The sequence below is a fragment of the Petaurus breviceps genome, unplaced genomic scaffold (genome assembly GCF_028583685.1).
Source record: "Petaurus breviceps papuanus isolate PSGF00001 unplaced genomic scaffold, PetGlider_PUasm1.0 176, whole genome shotgun sequence".
NCBI classification, from domain to species: Eukaryota; Metazoa; Chordata; class Mammalia; order Diprotodontia; family Petauridae; genus Petaurus; species Petaurus breviceps.
In genome coordinates, this window is record NW_027185771.1 from 3,476,278 (window position 1) to 3,493,780 (window position 17,503).

General features: G+C 41.7%; 1 protein-coding gene across 1 annotated transcript in view; it reads right to left on the bottom strand.

The window, feature by feature from the left end:
* TANGO6 (transport and golgi organization 6 homolog) overlaps positions 1–17,503 on the bottom strand; it is a 205,972-nt gene that overhangs the window by 139,828 nt on the left and 48,641 nt on the right. The window contains exons 9-12 of the mRNA XM_069085484.1: positions 14,497–14,673; positions 9,297–9,423; positions 7,741–7,932; positions 4,227–4,361 (exon numbers count right to left, since the gene is read on the bottom strand). Of these exons, the coding sequence (XP_068941585.1) occupies positions 4,227–4,361; positions 7,741–7,932; positions 9,297–9,423; positions 14,497–14,673 (631 nt within the window). The remainder of the gene's footprint in view (positions 1–4,226; positions 4,362–7,740; positions 7,933–9,296; positions 9,424–14,496; positions 14,674–17,503) is intronic.

Sequence of the window (17,503 nt, forward strand, 5' to 3'; positions counted from 1 at the left end):
TTAAGGCCTTTAAAGTCTCAGTTTATTAAATTAGTTTTAGTCACCTACATAGAAGGGAAAGGGAATGACACAGTTAAGAATACTTATGGGACAAAGGGAACCCCATAGATATTCTCCTATAGGAGATGTAGTCAGGCACCTAAGGCTACAAGGGACCCTTGGCAGCTCAGAGCAGCAGATCATCTTTGGGACTACTTAGGAGTCATGGAGACGCAGCCTTGATATTTAAGCATTTATATTAAGATATTTAAGTGTTAAGCAGCACATGGTACCACCCAGCCCCTGGGTATGGTGATGGAGGACCACAAAGAAACAGTTTATGTAGTGTCAGACAGTGGACACCCAGGACGAGGGTTGTGGTGGGTGACCTGGGGTAGGGCTGCCTGCAGCGGCTGGCTGAGGAGAGGATTTGGTGAATTCTGCTGGGAGAAAGACTATGGGTCAGCCTGGCTGGCAGAGAGTGATTGAGGATGAGCTACTACTAACAAGCTTCTCTGTATCAGCTGGCTTCTGTATACAGACCTAAGTGGGTCCTGACATGGAGCTGGAAAGCTCTAAGGAGTCCTGCCGAGGGGGGATATGCAGTGATGGGCATTGGTATCTAGGGGTGTCTGGACAGACCCACTGGGCAAGGGAAATCTTGTGAGATCTTGGGGGCAGAGACAAGGAAGACTTCACTCACTTGGTACTTTGGCCTAAGGATGGCCCTGACCTGTCCTTTAGATTAACGGGGAGTTCAGAGCTGTCTACTTAGTAACTTATCTTCTCCAAATTCTGATGATATTCACCTTAACTGAATAAATACAGAAAGGAAAAAGAAAAGTCTTCAAGTCTAAAAAGAGCAAAAGAGGAACATATAATAAAGAATTTAAAAACAAAAGTGTTCAAACTGGCAAACACAAAAATCAATCCCTCTTCAACCTAATGATACACACACACACTTCCCCCAAATACAACAAATGAGGCAAAATACCCCATAATTCTGTCATTCTCTAAATTGTGTGTGTATTTCACATATGACTCCGGCAACTCTGAAATGCGCTCCCCTAAACTGGAAGACTAAAAGGGCCGTTCTCTAGAAAAAAAATAAAGCAAAGAATGCTGAGCAACTGGAGGAAGGCCTGGCCCCAAGAGTCAGTCAATAAGCGTTTACTAGCAGCTTCCTCTGTGCCCCAAGGGTACAAAGAAAGGCAAAGGCATAGTCCCTGCTCTAACGAGCCAGAACATGCAATAACCACGCACAGACATGCTACACACACAAACACACACATAGCCCACTTCTCCTCTGTTTTTACTATATAGACACGCACACCTATTTTCCCCTATCTCTTCATGAGAAGGCCCTACCAGCAGGCACGAGGCAGGGCTTCTGCAGAAGGTGAGATGTGAGCTGAGGCCAGGATTCGGAGGTGGGGAGGAAGGGCACTCTGAACCCACAGGACAGCTGGAGGGGGAGAAGGAATGCTGTGGTGAGGAGCAGAACAGGGGCCAGTGGGGCAGGCTCGGGGCACACAGAGGGGATAGGACTGGAAAGGAAGAAGGGCTTTAAATGCCAGAGGAGTAGCTACCTGATCCTGGAGGTAACAGAGGGCCACCAGAGTTTCTGGAGTAGGGGAATGAAATGGCCAGACCTGTTTTGTTTTGGCAGCTGAGGGGAGGACAGACAACTGATGCAACCCCTTTTCCCAAAAGGACAAAATGTAGGGAAACACTTGAACAGGTTCTCACCAATGAACCGGATTCTCTCCATATCTCTACCTTCAAGCCTCCCCCACTCTCTCCCTGATCTCACTTCCACCCCGCCCCCCCATTTCCTACCCAGTGTTATCCATCTCTATTTGAACATGGCTACATCAACGATTCCATCCTAACTTGAGTTACCACTATCTACGTGTATGTTTTAGTCCCTTCTCAGCTGCCTTGCTTCTGTACCCTACAGACCAACTACAGGGCTGACCATCTGCCCTGCTGATATGTCCTCCATAGGCTTTGCCATCTGACCGGCTAATACACCCTAAAGGTCCAGGCCTTCCTATCTATTCCTGCTGTAAGAGTCTACTGTTGAACCACACTGAAGCAAATCCTAATATTTTAAGAATCGAAATCTTCAAAAACGAATATTATTTCACCAACAGAAAGTTCCACATTGATTCCCAAGTTTATTCCAGTATAGTCTGAAATATAGTCAGATTTAAAATCACTTGCTTTAAAATGCTTCCTCCCAGCCATCTCCCAGCCTAATTCAAATATGTAATTAACTGATCACTCACACACGTAGGCATCTTAAAGGCCTACTCATCCTTGAAAGTGACTGGAAACAAAGCAACGACATTATACTGAGTGTGATAATAGCCCGAGTGTTCAGCTGGGGCTCTTCAAAGTAGCTACAGCCCTAAGAAACCAGCAGTGTCTTTGGTTGAGATTGTCTCAGGACAGCAATGAAAGGAACAAGAAGTGGATTCTAGATGGGCCCCAGAGCAACTGCTATTAAGGTGTATACCCACCAGTGAAGAACACCACTTCCAAGAGTGTCTGTGCCTACCTCTAGAAGGGAGATAAAATAACAACAGAATAACTCCTCTCTATAGAGCTGTTTAGGGTTTACAAAGGACGTTCCTCAAAAATTATCTGTCAGACCTATGGATAAGGGGAAGTTCATAATGAAACAAGAACTAGAGAGGAATATGGGACGTAAAATAAATAATTTTGATTATGTTGAATTTAAAAACTTTTTACACAAACAAAACAAAGCAGCCAAAATTAGAAGGAAAGCAGAAAATTTGGGGTGGGAGGGTGGAATTTACAGTGATTTTCTCTGATCAAGATCTAATTTCTCAAATATATAGGGAACTGAATCAAAATTATAAAAATAAGAGCCACTTCCCAATTGAGAAATATTTGGTCAAGGGATATGAACAAGCAGTTGTCAGAAGAAGAAATCAAAGTTATCAATGGTAGTGGAAAAAATGCTTTAATCACTAATAATTAGTGAAATATAAATCAGAACAACTCTGAGGTACCACCTCCAGCCCATAAGACTAATTAACATGACAGAAAAGGAAAATGACAAATGCTGGAGGGGATATGGAAAAAGAAAGACACTAATGTATTGTTGGTGGAGTTGTGAACTGGTCCAACTATTCTGGAGAGCAATTTGGAACTATGCTCAAAGGGCTATAAAACTTTGACCCAGCAATATCACTACTAGGTCTGTATCCCAAAGAGATCAAAGAAAAAGGAAAAGGATCTATTCGCACAAAAAATATTTATAGTAGAGAATTTTGTGATGGCAAAGAATTGGAAACTGAGGTGATGCCCATCAACTGGGGAATGGCTGAACGGTTGTGGTATATGATTGTGATGGAATACTATTGTGCTATAAGAAATGAAAAAAGAATTTTTTTCAGAAAAACCTGGGAAGACTTATATGAGCTGATGCTGAGTGAAGTGAGCAGAACCAGGAGAACATTGTATACAATGACAGCAATATTATCATGGTGATCAGCAGATAGGTTTTTTTTCATTTTATTTATTTTTCTTGCCTTTTTTCCTCCCATAATATGAATAATATGAAAGTATGTTTTGCATGACTTCATATGTATAATGAGTATCATATTGATTGCCTTCTCAATGGGTAGGGGAGGGGTGGAAGATCAAGAAAATTTGGAACTGAAAATAAAAATAAAAAACTCAACAAGGAAACAAAGTGCTTTCCTCACAACAACTCTGGAAAATGCAGTATTATTATTCCTATTTCAGAGACAGAGGTAGGGCCAAGCTCTAAGGTTTCACTGGTATATGGAACTCCTTAATGAGGAAATTCCCTCTACCACAGTAGGTCAAGTGACCTGCCCAGGATAACAAAGACAGGATTGAGAGAGGTAGAACTTTGGCCCAAATCTTCCTGGTTTATCTACAAGGCCATGTTGTCCTTTAACAACTAAGGAAACTGAGGCTGAAAAGTAAAGTGATTTTACCACAAGTCAAGAATATCTTACCCTGCATTCAAACCCTCCAGTCTTTGGACTTTAAATTGTTCAACTCCCTTTGAGTGGTGGGAAGTTCTTTTGAGAGTCAAGACTGTTTACCCAAGTCACATAGGATGCCCTTCCCTCCCCCCAAAAAAATTTCCATTCGCACTTCTAGTGAGGGTAGGGAAGTAAATGATATTTTCCTTCCCTCCACTTTTGCCTCCAAATAAAGCTAGCCTAATTTATGTAACTTACCTGAACAGCACCTCCCAAAATGGCAGCCACCAGTCCCATTGACATGCTCAAAGTCTGTGCTTCCACAGTACTCTCTGACTCTTGGGTTAAGCTGAGACATGCTCTCTTCAGTGTTGCTGCTACAAATTCCACCACCTACCACAGAAAAGGAATTTAGAATCACTGGCTGGTTAAAAAAATATTCCTGAAATTCTTAAGTTTTAAAATAAAGACAGCCATAAACTTACTAAATACCATTAAGCAAAAGATATTATACAAAACATTTAAGAACAATCAAGACAATGGACCATCAAGCAGAAGGCTGTAAGGGGTCAGGTCAACAAACGTTTGTTAAGCAATTATTCCATGCCAGGAAGTATGTTATGAGTGGTCTGTTTCTAATCTATTAACAACAGTTATTATAAAATGCCCCTAGCTGTGATCCTTCATGCAAAATATGAGGGTACATACCAGCAACAGCTTATTTTTATGTAACACTTCAAACTTTGTCAAATTTAACATACAGAGCAGTTATCACCTTTGCTCCCACATCAGTCTTACCAAGAAATTTCAAGTAAAAGATGAATATATCTGCCTGTCAACTCAGGGGATATCAGACATTATAAAGTTTTTTAGCAAAACCCTTTCCATGTTTGTCTGGACCCTGACGTCCTCGAAGTTTCAAGATAAAGAATCAACATACAATTCTGGTCAATAAAACCACGTTCATAACTTTGTGTGTATCCTAGAGTCCTCAAGGCATAAAACAAAAAAAACAAAAAACGAATACTTTTAAAAAAGAAGCAATGATCAAAAATAGTAGACCAGTGTTGATAAACCCAAGAACATAAATCACTGGGGGAAAGACCCAATCAGTCAGTCTTGTCATCTCCTCTATCTCCAAACAGATAAAGTAACTTCACAGTTTGCTAACATGAAAGTGGGACATTGGTGGGGGATGGCCAGCTCAATGGTGTGAGGTGGAACAGAGGAACAGTTCACAGGAAATAAGGAGACGAGAAATTGGGAAGTAGATATTTGAGGAAGGATTATTGCACATATTAAAGTCCCCTACAATGAAGGCAGGAGTTGGGGAGTTGGGGAGGAGAAAAGTACTGAGCCAGGTGGCACTAAACTCATTGATAAGGAAAGAGACTATCCTAGAGGTGGATAAATAATGGCCACCAGGATACGGAATAGGTAATGAATTTGGATAGTGTGAACTTCAAGGAAGGAGAGATGATGCTGAGTGACAAGGCAGAGAGAGTCTGGAAGGGACACTGGAAGCAAGGATAATGGTCATCCCCCATGATGACCAGTGAGTCAGGGAGTGGGGGTCATGAGAAAAAGTGCAGATTGTAAAGAAAAGGGCATTAAGGAAAGGAGTGTTATCAGGGGGAGACAGGCCTCAGTGAATACCAGAAGATGGAAGAAGTGAGAAAGGGAGAGGTTTAAAATAAAAGACAATTTGGTAATTGTGGAGTAGGCATTCCAAAAGGCACCAAAGCAGACAGACTGAAGTGGGACAGTGGGGGATGGGAGGATGGAAACAGGAGGAAGGGACACTGGAGAAGGGGAATGTGATTTGTACTTCCACAGCCAGGGGTTCAAAGATACTGTGATGAGTAGAGGAAAGGTAGTGGCGATACGCTAAACCGTGAGGAGTGAGTCCAGCAGAACATTAGTCGCTGGAGAGAGGTCCCCTGGGGAAAGCATGTGATTAGACTGTCTAAGGCCCTCCCTTGGAGTCCGACCCAGTGGCAGGAAGAGCCAGGAGGTGATGATGCCTCAGATGCATTAGAAAAGGCCATGGGGTGGTATGAGGAAGAAGGAGCTTTGACCTTCTTGTCATTCTATTGCTACTTCTCTCCTATAAAGGGTTTAGGACAAATGCATGAGATCAGATGATAGCACTGTTAGGCTGTTTCCATTTCCAGAAGTACTCTGAGACAAAGATCTTCAGTTTGGGTAATAAAGTCTCTAGAGAGTTCATGTCAATACAGCAGGGGAAAAAAACCACCTAGGGGGGATTAGTTAATTCAGAGAATGACTGTCTGGAGAAGAAACCATCATAATTATTCTCTTTAGCAAGGTAAAAGTTATAAGAGTTGACAGGTGGCTACAAATTCTCCAAGCAGGAAACATGATAAAGTAGAAGGAAAATAATATTGGGGTCTCAACAGAGAACAGGGGTTCAGAACTTTTCAAGCAACAACTCAAGTCTTACATGCAGGGCAATACGGTTCATTCTGGTCAAGAGATAGGAGCACATTAATTTACCACAGACACAATGGCCAAGGCCACCACTGAGGATGACGTTTCCCTGAACAAAAATGTCCTCTGTAACAGGCCCAGGGGGTCTCCCCTCCCCTGCTGGATGCCTGTAGTCATAAGGATACGTTTCTAAAATACACCTCTTTGTAACTTCCACCCATCATTTCCAGTTCTCCCCTGTAGCACCAAGAAGAAAAAGCAAGCCCTCTTTCACCTGAGAGCCCCTCAAATACCTGCCAACAGACTTCATGTCCTCCCCATACCCAGCTCCTTGGATCTCCCTCACAAGGCCAGGCTCTGAGGCCTGTCATCTCCCGAAGGTTCTCCTTTAGACCCTCTCCAGATTATCCTCTCCTTCCTAAAATGTGGTCCCCTGGACTGGACACAAGACCAAAAAACTATCCCCTCCCCCACCCTGCATACTTTGCCTCTCTTGGTTTAGCCCAAGACTACACTAATTTTCTATTGCAGTATTCTTGTGTTTTAGCTAGCATTTTGCTAGTATTTGTCACATTATTAATTCCGTCTTATTATTCAGTCTGTATTATTGTATTTCAGTTATTATTGTGACAGTGGTTAAGTATTAACTATTAATATTACAGATACAATGCCATTTTCTGGACCTTTTGACCATTAGATAAAGTATGAAATAGCATACCCCCCCTCCCCTATCAAACACCTCCTCTCTTCAGAGAACAAAACAATTTTACTAAGAATGCTACCAGAACTGCCCATACTCCTACAAATATTGAGTTGGACTGGTAAATTTGTTATATCATTGGTTTGCAAAGCAGCCCTATGCCCAAACATTTCCTTAGAACACTTTCAAATGTCATAGGATAGAGTGGAGATAAAAACTGAGTGAACGCAATGTGAGGAGGAAAGGTCATTTAAAAATCTAAAGTACTATTATTACTGTCATTAGTGATAAAGAGAAATCATATTTTCTAAAATACGCTTAGGAACCAAAATTATAACTTCAGACATTTACATGTTGTTTTGTGGTTTTACAAAAGGTTCTCCAAACAAGAACCTTGTCAAGTGGCTAGGGCCAGTATCATTCACTCCTTTTGGAGAAGAAGAAATGACAGTGATGTCAGTGAAGGCAAATGACTTGCCCACAGTCTCACAGCAAGTAAGCCTTTCTCTCTCTCTCACACACACACACGCACGGCTCAAAACCAACCAACAAGCATCAGCCCACATCCTTCTCTGGCCTGGCAGTGGGCCTTTGGAGCTCCAGGACTTGCCACTGACTGACCTGGGTGATACTGGTAAAGACTGTCTCAGACATCCTCTCACACAGAACGGCCACCACTTGCAAGGTCAGCAGCTTCTTCTCCTGCTCTCCAACAAGAAAGCTTTGGTATTCTTCTAGGGCCAAGAGGCTTTCATGGGAGAGGGGCTCAGGGGGAAGCCTGGCTTTATTTTCTGCTGCTACATGTGTCAGCTCCTGGAAGAACAGATCAAAAGGAAGAATGACATAAAAAGCTGACAGAAACAAGAGTTTCAGAGACGTAAACCTAAGTAATCTGCAGTGAATATATTCACATAATTATGCCAATTGCCCCATTACTTAGTCATCTGCTTAATATATCAATACTGTATAATCTACCATTTAGCCTTCCAGAGACTCACTTAAGGACATTTATTCAAAAGCTCCCTCCACCCCTGACCAACTTCTAAGAAATACCACATTTACTAGGGCTCAGAGGCAAAAACAAAAACCAAAAACCTCAGGGGCCTTCAAGTCTATCATTAGGTATTCATTCCCTTAGGTGTCTTCCAGAGCTGCCCATCAAAATGCAAACATGGCTGGAAGCAGCAATACGTTAAGTCCCAGGCAGCTAAGGTCTCATCTAGATTAAATGATTGAGAACAAAATCTCTGGAATGAAATCAAATCTATGGCCAGGAAGATGCAGGAAGGTCCATCCTAGTGAGGTGGACCCTGGGTGCGGAAGCAAGGTCCCAATCCAGAGGGGTCCTTGCCTTCCGTCACCCCCAACCTTCTACTCCCCCTGGATGTTTCTCCAGGGAGCACTGGTTCCTCCTTCTAGAGGAAAAGTAGAAGGGAGAGCAGGAGGAAAGCTACTGAAGGGTCCCCCAGATGTGGGTTATCAGTGTAAACACTACAGAAGACCTCAGGGCACAAAAGTGCAGCCGAGATGAAGGAAAGGGCAGTGCCCTCATCTCCCTCTGAGGAGCAGGTACCCCAAAGGTTCTAAGCAGGTCTGAGGGAGGCTGAGCTTCTAGGGCTCCTCTCCGAATCTCTGACATAACGACAGTCAGAAGGAACAGGTCTTACTCAGAGGCCTCAAAGCCTGCTATTAACTTCAGAAAGGTCCTTCCTATACACCCAGAGTGAGGATTAACCCTATCACAAACTAAGGGGCGGCTTCCTATCTAAAAATAGATCTAAGACAATCTTGGAAAGAAGCAGAGTTAGCGATGACATCTGTGCTGCTGAAGAAAGATCATCCTCCTTCCCATCTAAATGAAGGGCTGCTGGGGCAGCTAGGTGGCACAGTGAGTAAAGCGCCAGCCCCGGAGTCAGAACCTGAGTTCAATTTTGGCCTCAAACACTTAACACACAAAAACTAGCCGGGTAACCTTGGGCAAGTTACTTAACCCCAATTGCTTTAAAAAAAAAAAATAAATGAAGGGCTGCTGGTGGCCCTGTCTTCCCTCTCCCTGGTAACCACCCTGTTAGTGGTGCATGGAATCTGTAACTGTGGGCTCCTACATGGGATGGCATGGGAAACTCGAGGGCTCTCCCCACACCCTGCTGCTGCTGTGGTGCTGGTGTAACTCTTACCTCCAAACAGCAGATGAAGAAGTCTCCTGCCAGACCGCACTCCTGACACTGAGACAGCAGGTCCACCAGAAACTCTACCTGGCCCTGCTCCAAGGTGACTTTCTGATACAGAACCTCGTCCTCATCACTGCAATGCAGGACAATATTTACTGTGTCAGTATCCCCTACAGACAACACTTCAAAAAACCAAAACAACCCCTATTTTTCTAAAGCAACACTTTACTTCTATACAGAATATCATCCAGAAAATTTCAAATGGGGTGGGGTAGGATAACCCTGTCAATTATACATATGAACATTATTTCCCATGGTGGAAATTTAAATGGTTAATTTTCAATAACAAGGCTATTGCCCAGTAAACATAATTACTTGCTTTAATCTGTACAATATAACACACATACCCTAAAGAAATACACATCTATTAGTAAATACTTAGCATTTATATATTACTCTAAGGTTTGCAAAATGTTCTTTTGTTTCTCTCCCTGTCTCTGTCTATCTGTCCCTTTCTGTCTCTGTCTCCCCTTTCTCTGTCTGTCTCTCTGTGTGTCTGACGTTCTCTCTCTCTTTCCAATATATGTGTATACACACACACACACACACTAAAAATCCCATTTGACCCTCAAAAAACCCTCACTGTGAGGTAGGTGCTATCATGATCTGCATTTTATAGCTTAGGAAACCGAGGCAGGCAGACATAATTGAATTGCTCAGGGTCACACAGCTAGTAAGTGCATACGGCTGGATCTGAACCTGGGTCTTTCTGATTCTAGTCCCAGTACTCTGTCCATGACACCACCTAACTTCCTTGAAACTAAACTAATTAATTTGGTGAATCTATCCATTAAATCTCCTTAATTCTTGTTCTCTAAACCTTCTACTCTTTCATTTCTAGGAGAAATGATTTGGAGTGGCCTCCTATAAAAGACTGAAACAAATAAAAGTGGGTAGAAGCTGAGACAGCTGATAGGGCAGGCAGAAGAATCACTTTCCCCCCAAAGCACACCAAGTCACCTGTAACAGTTTTCCTGTTCTACTTTTCTTCCCCAATGCCTGCCCAGTCTTGGCTGTAAAGCCACCAAGGGCCGCCAGAGAAACATCAGACAGACAGAGGGGACACAGCTGAAGAGGATGGGAAAGGAAAGAAAATGAAGGGTGATTCTGAGGGAATTATTCTGCTCCCAGGATGCCTCCTGCCTCCCCATCTTTTACCACCTCTCTCTGAGATGCTGAATCCTTCCTAGATTTCTATACCCCACCCATCAGCATACCTCTGGAGGGGAGTCTAGTGATATTAGGGTTGGAGCTAATCAGGTATGTGGTTCTCTCCTGATTCTCTAGCCCGGGGAGGGAAATCTATAGTCCTTTGACTGAATCCAAACTTCATAGAACAAATCCTCTTCATAAAAGGATATGTTCTGTAAAACTTGGACTCAGTCAAAAGGCCACACCCAAGCACTTGGAAGGCCACACATGGCCTCAATGCCACAGGTTCCCCACCTTTGTGGCCTGGCCTCTTAGCTTCAGGGGAGCTGCCACCCTTGGTTCTTCTCATGATATGACAGGACAATTCAAACAGGAATGGCAGGGGGTCCCTGTGTAAGAGCCCCCCCACTTAAACTGCACTATAGCTGAAGGGAAGGAGGAGGAGTCCAGCTGGTGACTGAGCAGAGTCAAGCTGTTGCTCTGGTCCTTCCCAGGGAAAGAGGAGTAGTTGGGAAGATGGAATGGGTAGAAATGGGTAGAAAGATGGACTTTCTCCCTGAGCTATGAACACAAAATCCCCAGTCCCCAAGGGCGGGCATCATACTGCTCTGACCTACGCTGATGTATCAATAGCTGCACAATAAGGTGTACTGGTCCATTTCTACAACTACTATTCTTTAAAATTCAATCATCTCAGATAGAGAAGGATGCCTTTTGTTTATCAATGTGAGAAGATCGGTTGAGTTTAGAAAGCCAATACAAAATCCTAACAAAAGGACAGGAAGAATGCATCTTCCACAAGTCCCTACAAACTTTTCATGAGGAGGAAGAGGGTTCTTGCAAAGAGACTGTTTATTATCCTGAAAAGCGTAGGGCTGTTTGGAGAAGCAGAGAGAAGTCATATAGTTACAAGGATAACTTGTAGCAACTGTGGCCATGAGCTTTTTCACCACTACAATACCATAAATTATTAATTATCAATGATTTCACTGTGAACCAGATATATATTTAGTAACATTTATTTATTATTTTTTTGCTTTTTGGAGGGCAATTGGGGTTAAGTGACTTGCCCAAGGTCAAACAGCTAGTAAGTGTGTCAAGTGTCTGAGGCTGGATTTGAACTCAGGTCCTCCTGACTGCAGGGCCGGTGCTCTATTCACTGAGCCATCCAGACGCCTCTATTTAGTAACTTTTCTATTTACTTAATGCTAGGTGTTTGAGAGCTGTCATAGAGAGACATATAAGTAACTACTCATAGGAAAGGTGCTTTCTGCAAGTTTATTAAATTAAAATAGCAACAGTGAATTTTTGTATGTAGCTTTAAGGCATGAACCGTGCCTTACATTTTTATCTCATTTGATCCTCACAACAGCCTTGTGAGGTAAGTGCTATTATTAGCTCCATTTTGCAGATGAAAAAAAAAATTGAGCCTGAGAAAGGTTGCCAGAGTCACACAACAACAAACATCTAAGGCAGGATTTAACTCAAGTTTTCCTGACTCTAATTCCAATGATCTATACACTATATCACCAAGCTGTCTGGCTGAACAGGGATGGGGGCTCTAAGTCTGACTGACTGACAGATGCGTTGATATTTTTAATAATGAATACTCTTAGACTAGCTTAGGATCTGGGATGGTAAGATTGGCATGAACAAGTGAACAAAGAGGAGGGATGAATTACAAGTTAGGATGGCGACTGTGTAATCCAAATATACATGGAACCCATCTACTTTATCCTGTTACATGTGAGAGCAACTCTTTCCAAACTTGCCACCGAAGAAGATAAGATTTTAAGTCATTTTTCTTCAGTCAGCAATATCACTCTTCCCAATGAGCATCTCTAACCCACTCAGAAGACACCTAGAGTGAGTAATCTGGGTACTTAGCTTCTGAATTAACTGGTTTATCAGCCCACAGTCCTTTAGATGACTCACATTTTCCCTAATTTATATTGTTTTAAAAAAGGAGAGAAACAAAGAGAAAATGGAAATGTATTCATGCGACTTTCAAATATCTATTTAGTGGTCTCATTATTTTCATCTAAGTACAATATTACATTTGAAAAAGTATGATATGTTCTTTGACCCAGCTAACATACTATTGGACATATATTCTAAGAGTATCAAAGACAGAGAAAAAGGCATTCGTGCAAAAATGTCTCTAACAGGACTTTTTGGGTAGCAAACACCTAGAAGCAAAGTAGGTATCCATTGACTGAGGAGTGGTTGAACAAAGTATAGTCTATGAATGTAATGGAATATTACTGACTCATAAGCAGCAATGAATATGAGGAATACAGACAAACTGATGAATAACAAAGTAAGTAGAACCAAGAAAACAACCTACACAGTGACTGCAATAATATAAAAGAAAACAATGTGGAAAGAAATGAGGAACTCTGATTGATGCAATGTCCAATGCTAACATCAAAGAACTAATGGTGGAACAGGCCTCCCTCTACACAGGAGAAAGATTATGGATTATAGTTACAGAATAGGTTTCTATGGAAGGGTGGGCATCATTTAGAAGTGATAGAAATATTTATTAAATAATTTAATAAATATTTATTTAAAAGAAAAGAGCATGATAGTAACTAATTGAATAACATTGTTTTATTGTGTTAATATTTGGCTGTTAAATAGTCTACTAATTAGCTTATGAGTAGTTCCAAAAATAATACAGCCAAAAAAAATCAGTACTATTCTTTTCTTTGATTTATTTACATAAAATTTTATTTCTAAATTCTTTATTATCTGTAACTGGTACTGTAAAGCTAACTACACTACTCACTTGGCTTTTGCTCTCTCATTAAAATGCCTGAATTATGCCCTAGAGGGATTATCATTAGTGGCAGAAATAGCAGCAATGTTAAACATAAATGATAGGAAAAAAAAAACCCTCACATATCCCTCTAGTGGTAAAAGAGCTGTCTATTCAATTCTTTCCCTCTTGGCAAGGAAATCTATTTATTCTAATCAGTACTAACACAATCCTATCACTACCTGGTGATTTGGACATCTCTTCTTAAGAAACTGTATTTAGGACTCTCCTATATCAAATCCAGCAGGATGCCCAATTAAAAATGGTTCAAAGAATTGTTCAAACAAATATTGGAAGTATTTAAATATTTCAGTATGTGTACACATTTTAATCACAAAACCTATCAAAAATAAGCCAATTTGAAGACTGGGTCTCACTTCATTGATTTACTTACTAAAAAAAAAACAACAAAAAACCTTCACACTAAAATGGTGTTTAAAAACGTCATTAAATGAACCCTGGAAATAAGGACACAAGGACAATATTTCATTCAACAAATACCAATATGACGGATGTGATGAAGGACCCTAATAGCAAACACAATAGCCATTGGTTAAACATATTTACAATGTGATTTCTAAACTGGAAGTGTCTGCTTTAGGACAGCAAGCACTACATGTGTTACATGGATGTTATAGGATCTGAAACATGTATACACACACACACACACACACTGAGTTGGGCGATCACCACAAATCAGGCTAGACAAGTATTATGGCTCCAGGTCAGTAGGTAAATTCTAGGCAAAGGAGACTCCTGTGATTTTCTCCTCTGAACCCAAAAATATAACAAATGAAGACCATTAGAGAAACCTAAGATGCTAACCCTGCACACACATGAATCATTTTCAGGGAGAATGATTTGGTTTCCTGTAGTGTGGAGGTTAGCTGGGAGCCTGCCCATTTACTGATGTGAAGATTCTGGAAGAGCTGAGTTTGTCTCTATGCAGAACCACAAGGTTCTAACAAGCCGGGCCTCCAATTCCTTGGCTCTTAGAGAAAAGCCCCACCCAGGCTTTCATCATGCTAACATTTCAGATACTACATAGTAAGGATGACAATAACTTAAGAGAATGTTCCAGGTTTCCTTTCTATGGGCTCCCCTTAGTGGTTAAGCCAAAGAATGGGTTAAATCAAGTTTTCAGAACACAGGAAGGAAGAAGGATGAACTCACCTGCTTGTCTCTTTGATAGTAACCATTGTACTGCCTTGACTGGCAGCTCTGAATTCACACAGAGGATGGAGAGAAGGCACTGACTTATCCAGACCCGCCAATCCCTTCAGAGCAGCAAGGGCTGCCTTTCTCTCCAGCTTCTTCAGAATCCACAACAAGATCTCTTGGCAGAAGGACCTGGCAGGAAGAAGGGTGATGCATGAGTTTATCTCCTTACACTATGTGGTGAATGAGCCACATAGCCAAAGAATATTGGCCCCGCCACTGGGCAGGGCCGCTCTGCTCATCGAATGCAGACTGCAGGATCCCAAAGCATTCAATGGATAACTGACTACTCTTTGGCTCTAGAGCCAAATCAGTCAGTCAACAAACATTTATCAAGTACTAGCCAATTGTCAGGTCCTGGGCTAAGAGCCGAGGAAGCAAAGAGGTGAAAAAACTAAAAAAAAACTAATCCAGTCCCTACTCTCAATCAGTGTACATCAAATGGGGGAAACAACATGAGATGTCAAGGTATACGAAGGTCATCTGTGAGGGGAAGGCATTAGCAGCTGAGGAGACCAGGAGTGTAGTGCCGAGGACCCTAACAGGGCAGTGGCCACCAGTTACATAGATTTACCACATGATCTGTGATGTGGAATTACCCTTCCTAAGGTGTCACACAGATGATACACAGCTCATGATACACACACATCGAGGTGGGTGGACACAGCGCCAAGGCCACAGGCCACCAGGTAAGGCCTCCTGCAGGGGGCACCTTGAGATGAATCTTGAAGCAGGCCAGGGATTCTCAGTGGTGGAGAAATAAAAAAGGAGGACATTTCAGATGCATTTCACTGCCAGTGCCACATGTGAGTTCTTTTCCACTTGATTGATCCCCTGTATTCTAACACAAATCCTACATGTACTACATGTGGGATAAACAGGGGACTCTGAAAGAAAGCAAACATTTGTAATGAAGTTGCATGGCTCCCGTGGCACAATATTTGTGATCAGGAAGTAGCATGATTATGTCGCAAAATTCCCTACTATTAATGCACCAAAGATTGAAGAGAGCAGGATTGCAAAGAAGGAAATTACCCTTTGACCCAGCTATACCACCATGAGATGAGGCCCCAAAGAAATCCAAAAAAAGAGGAAAAGGATCAACAAGTACAAAAATATTTACAGCAGTTCTTTTCGTGGCAGCTGAAAACTGTGAAGTAAAAGGGTATACCCCTGGGGAATGGCGAAACAAATTCTGGGATATGCATTTAATGACATATTATTACGCCATAAGAAATGATGAAAGAGTTTCATGGAAAACTGGGAAAACCTCTACGAACCAACACAGAGGAAAGTCAGCAGAACTAGAACAATTTATATAATGATACAACATTATAGAGAAAATCGACTCTGGAAGACTTTAGAATTCTCATGAGTGCAATGATAAATGATGAGTCCCAAAGTCTGAAGATGAAACCTATCATTCACCTCCTGCCAGAGAGGTGATAAATGTAAAGTGCAGAAGATGATGTACATTTCCCAAAGGTGGGAATTTGCTTTGCCAGCCTATGCATATATGAATCGAAGGCTTTATTATTTTTTTATTTGCTCAATGGGGGGAGGGGGCAGAACAAAATTTAAAAAAAATTTTAAGTGATATTCAAATTATAAACAGATCAACTGCAAAAAAAGAATTAAAAAGCAATACAAGAAGGAAAGGAGGAAATATTGGCACAAACAAAATTCACTCAGTCATTCAACAAATATTTTATTGATTACCTATTGTGTGCTGGAGTTTGTGCTAGTACTGGAGGAGATTCAAAGTTTATATGTGAACTGGTTCCCTGTTCTCATGGATACTTTAGGTCCAGCAGACAGTTCAACATTTATATATAACAGTATGAGGTTCCTCTCAACAAAGACATGCGATGTCATACAGTTATCATTATTTCCATTTTACAGATGACATGCCCAAGATCTCATAGCTCGTAAATGTCAAACCCAGGGCTCCAGCTATAAACAAGGTAAGCTGAGGAATAGCTTTCTGAGCACTACCAGTTTACCAATAAAGTGCAAATCTACTAACAAAATAGGTCAATGGCTACCTCAGTCATACCAGAGTCCCCAAGGGAAGGATGCCAGGGTATTTTATAGCAATGAACAAGACAAGAGAGCATGTCTTATTCTGAATGGTAAGAAAGTAAAAACCCTGCGACTTTGGTTTGATATTACCATTGCTTGGATCCCCCCATGTCCAAGAACCCCTTATCCACAAACAAGACATGTGATTCAGATCAGCAGACAAAAGTAAGACACCTTTGGAGATGGGAGGAGTCTACAACAGTTTAGGGTAAGCTTAAGGTTTCCCCAGAATATGGGTGAAGTTGCAGGGGTGGAGATATAAGTCACAAGAGAAGAATTATGAGACAAGTGACCTGGGGCTACCTGAGTAAAATTTACAGCAAAGAAGAATATTAAATCTGGCTTCACTAAGCCTTGAAAATAGCATAAAAATTGATCTTCATTTTTATGCCAGGTCTATTCTGTCCAGGTCTGGTTCTCTCTCCATGACATCCTAGCTATCAGTCTGTGCCAGAATTTGTAAAGCAAAAGTCCTGAAAGGCGATGGTGAGAGGCAGGGCATGAAAGAGCGAGCATGGAACTAGGGGTCACACAGCCTGGCCTCTACGGGCAGGCATCAGGAGACTCGGCTTCTAACCCCAGTTCTGTCCATGGCAAGTCCTGAATCTAGCACTTACTATGTGACCTTGCACAAATCACTTAATAACTTTGCTTAGCTGTAAAATGATGACAATACCCACCCTACCTAACCACTGTGAGGATGAATGGTGATGATGTGAAGTGTTTTACAAACCATAAAGCATGAAAACAAGCAGAAATTATCATTGTGAAATTTGAACATGAAAAACAAGGAGGAGGGAAAGGGAAACATAAGTACAAATTGCTATACAGTCTGTCACAATTTCCAAAGGATGTGACAAGATTTCAGCCAGCCTCTAGA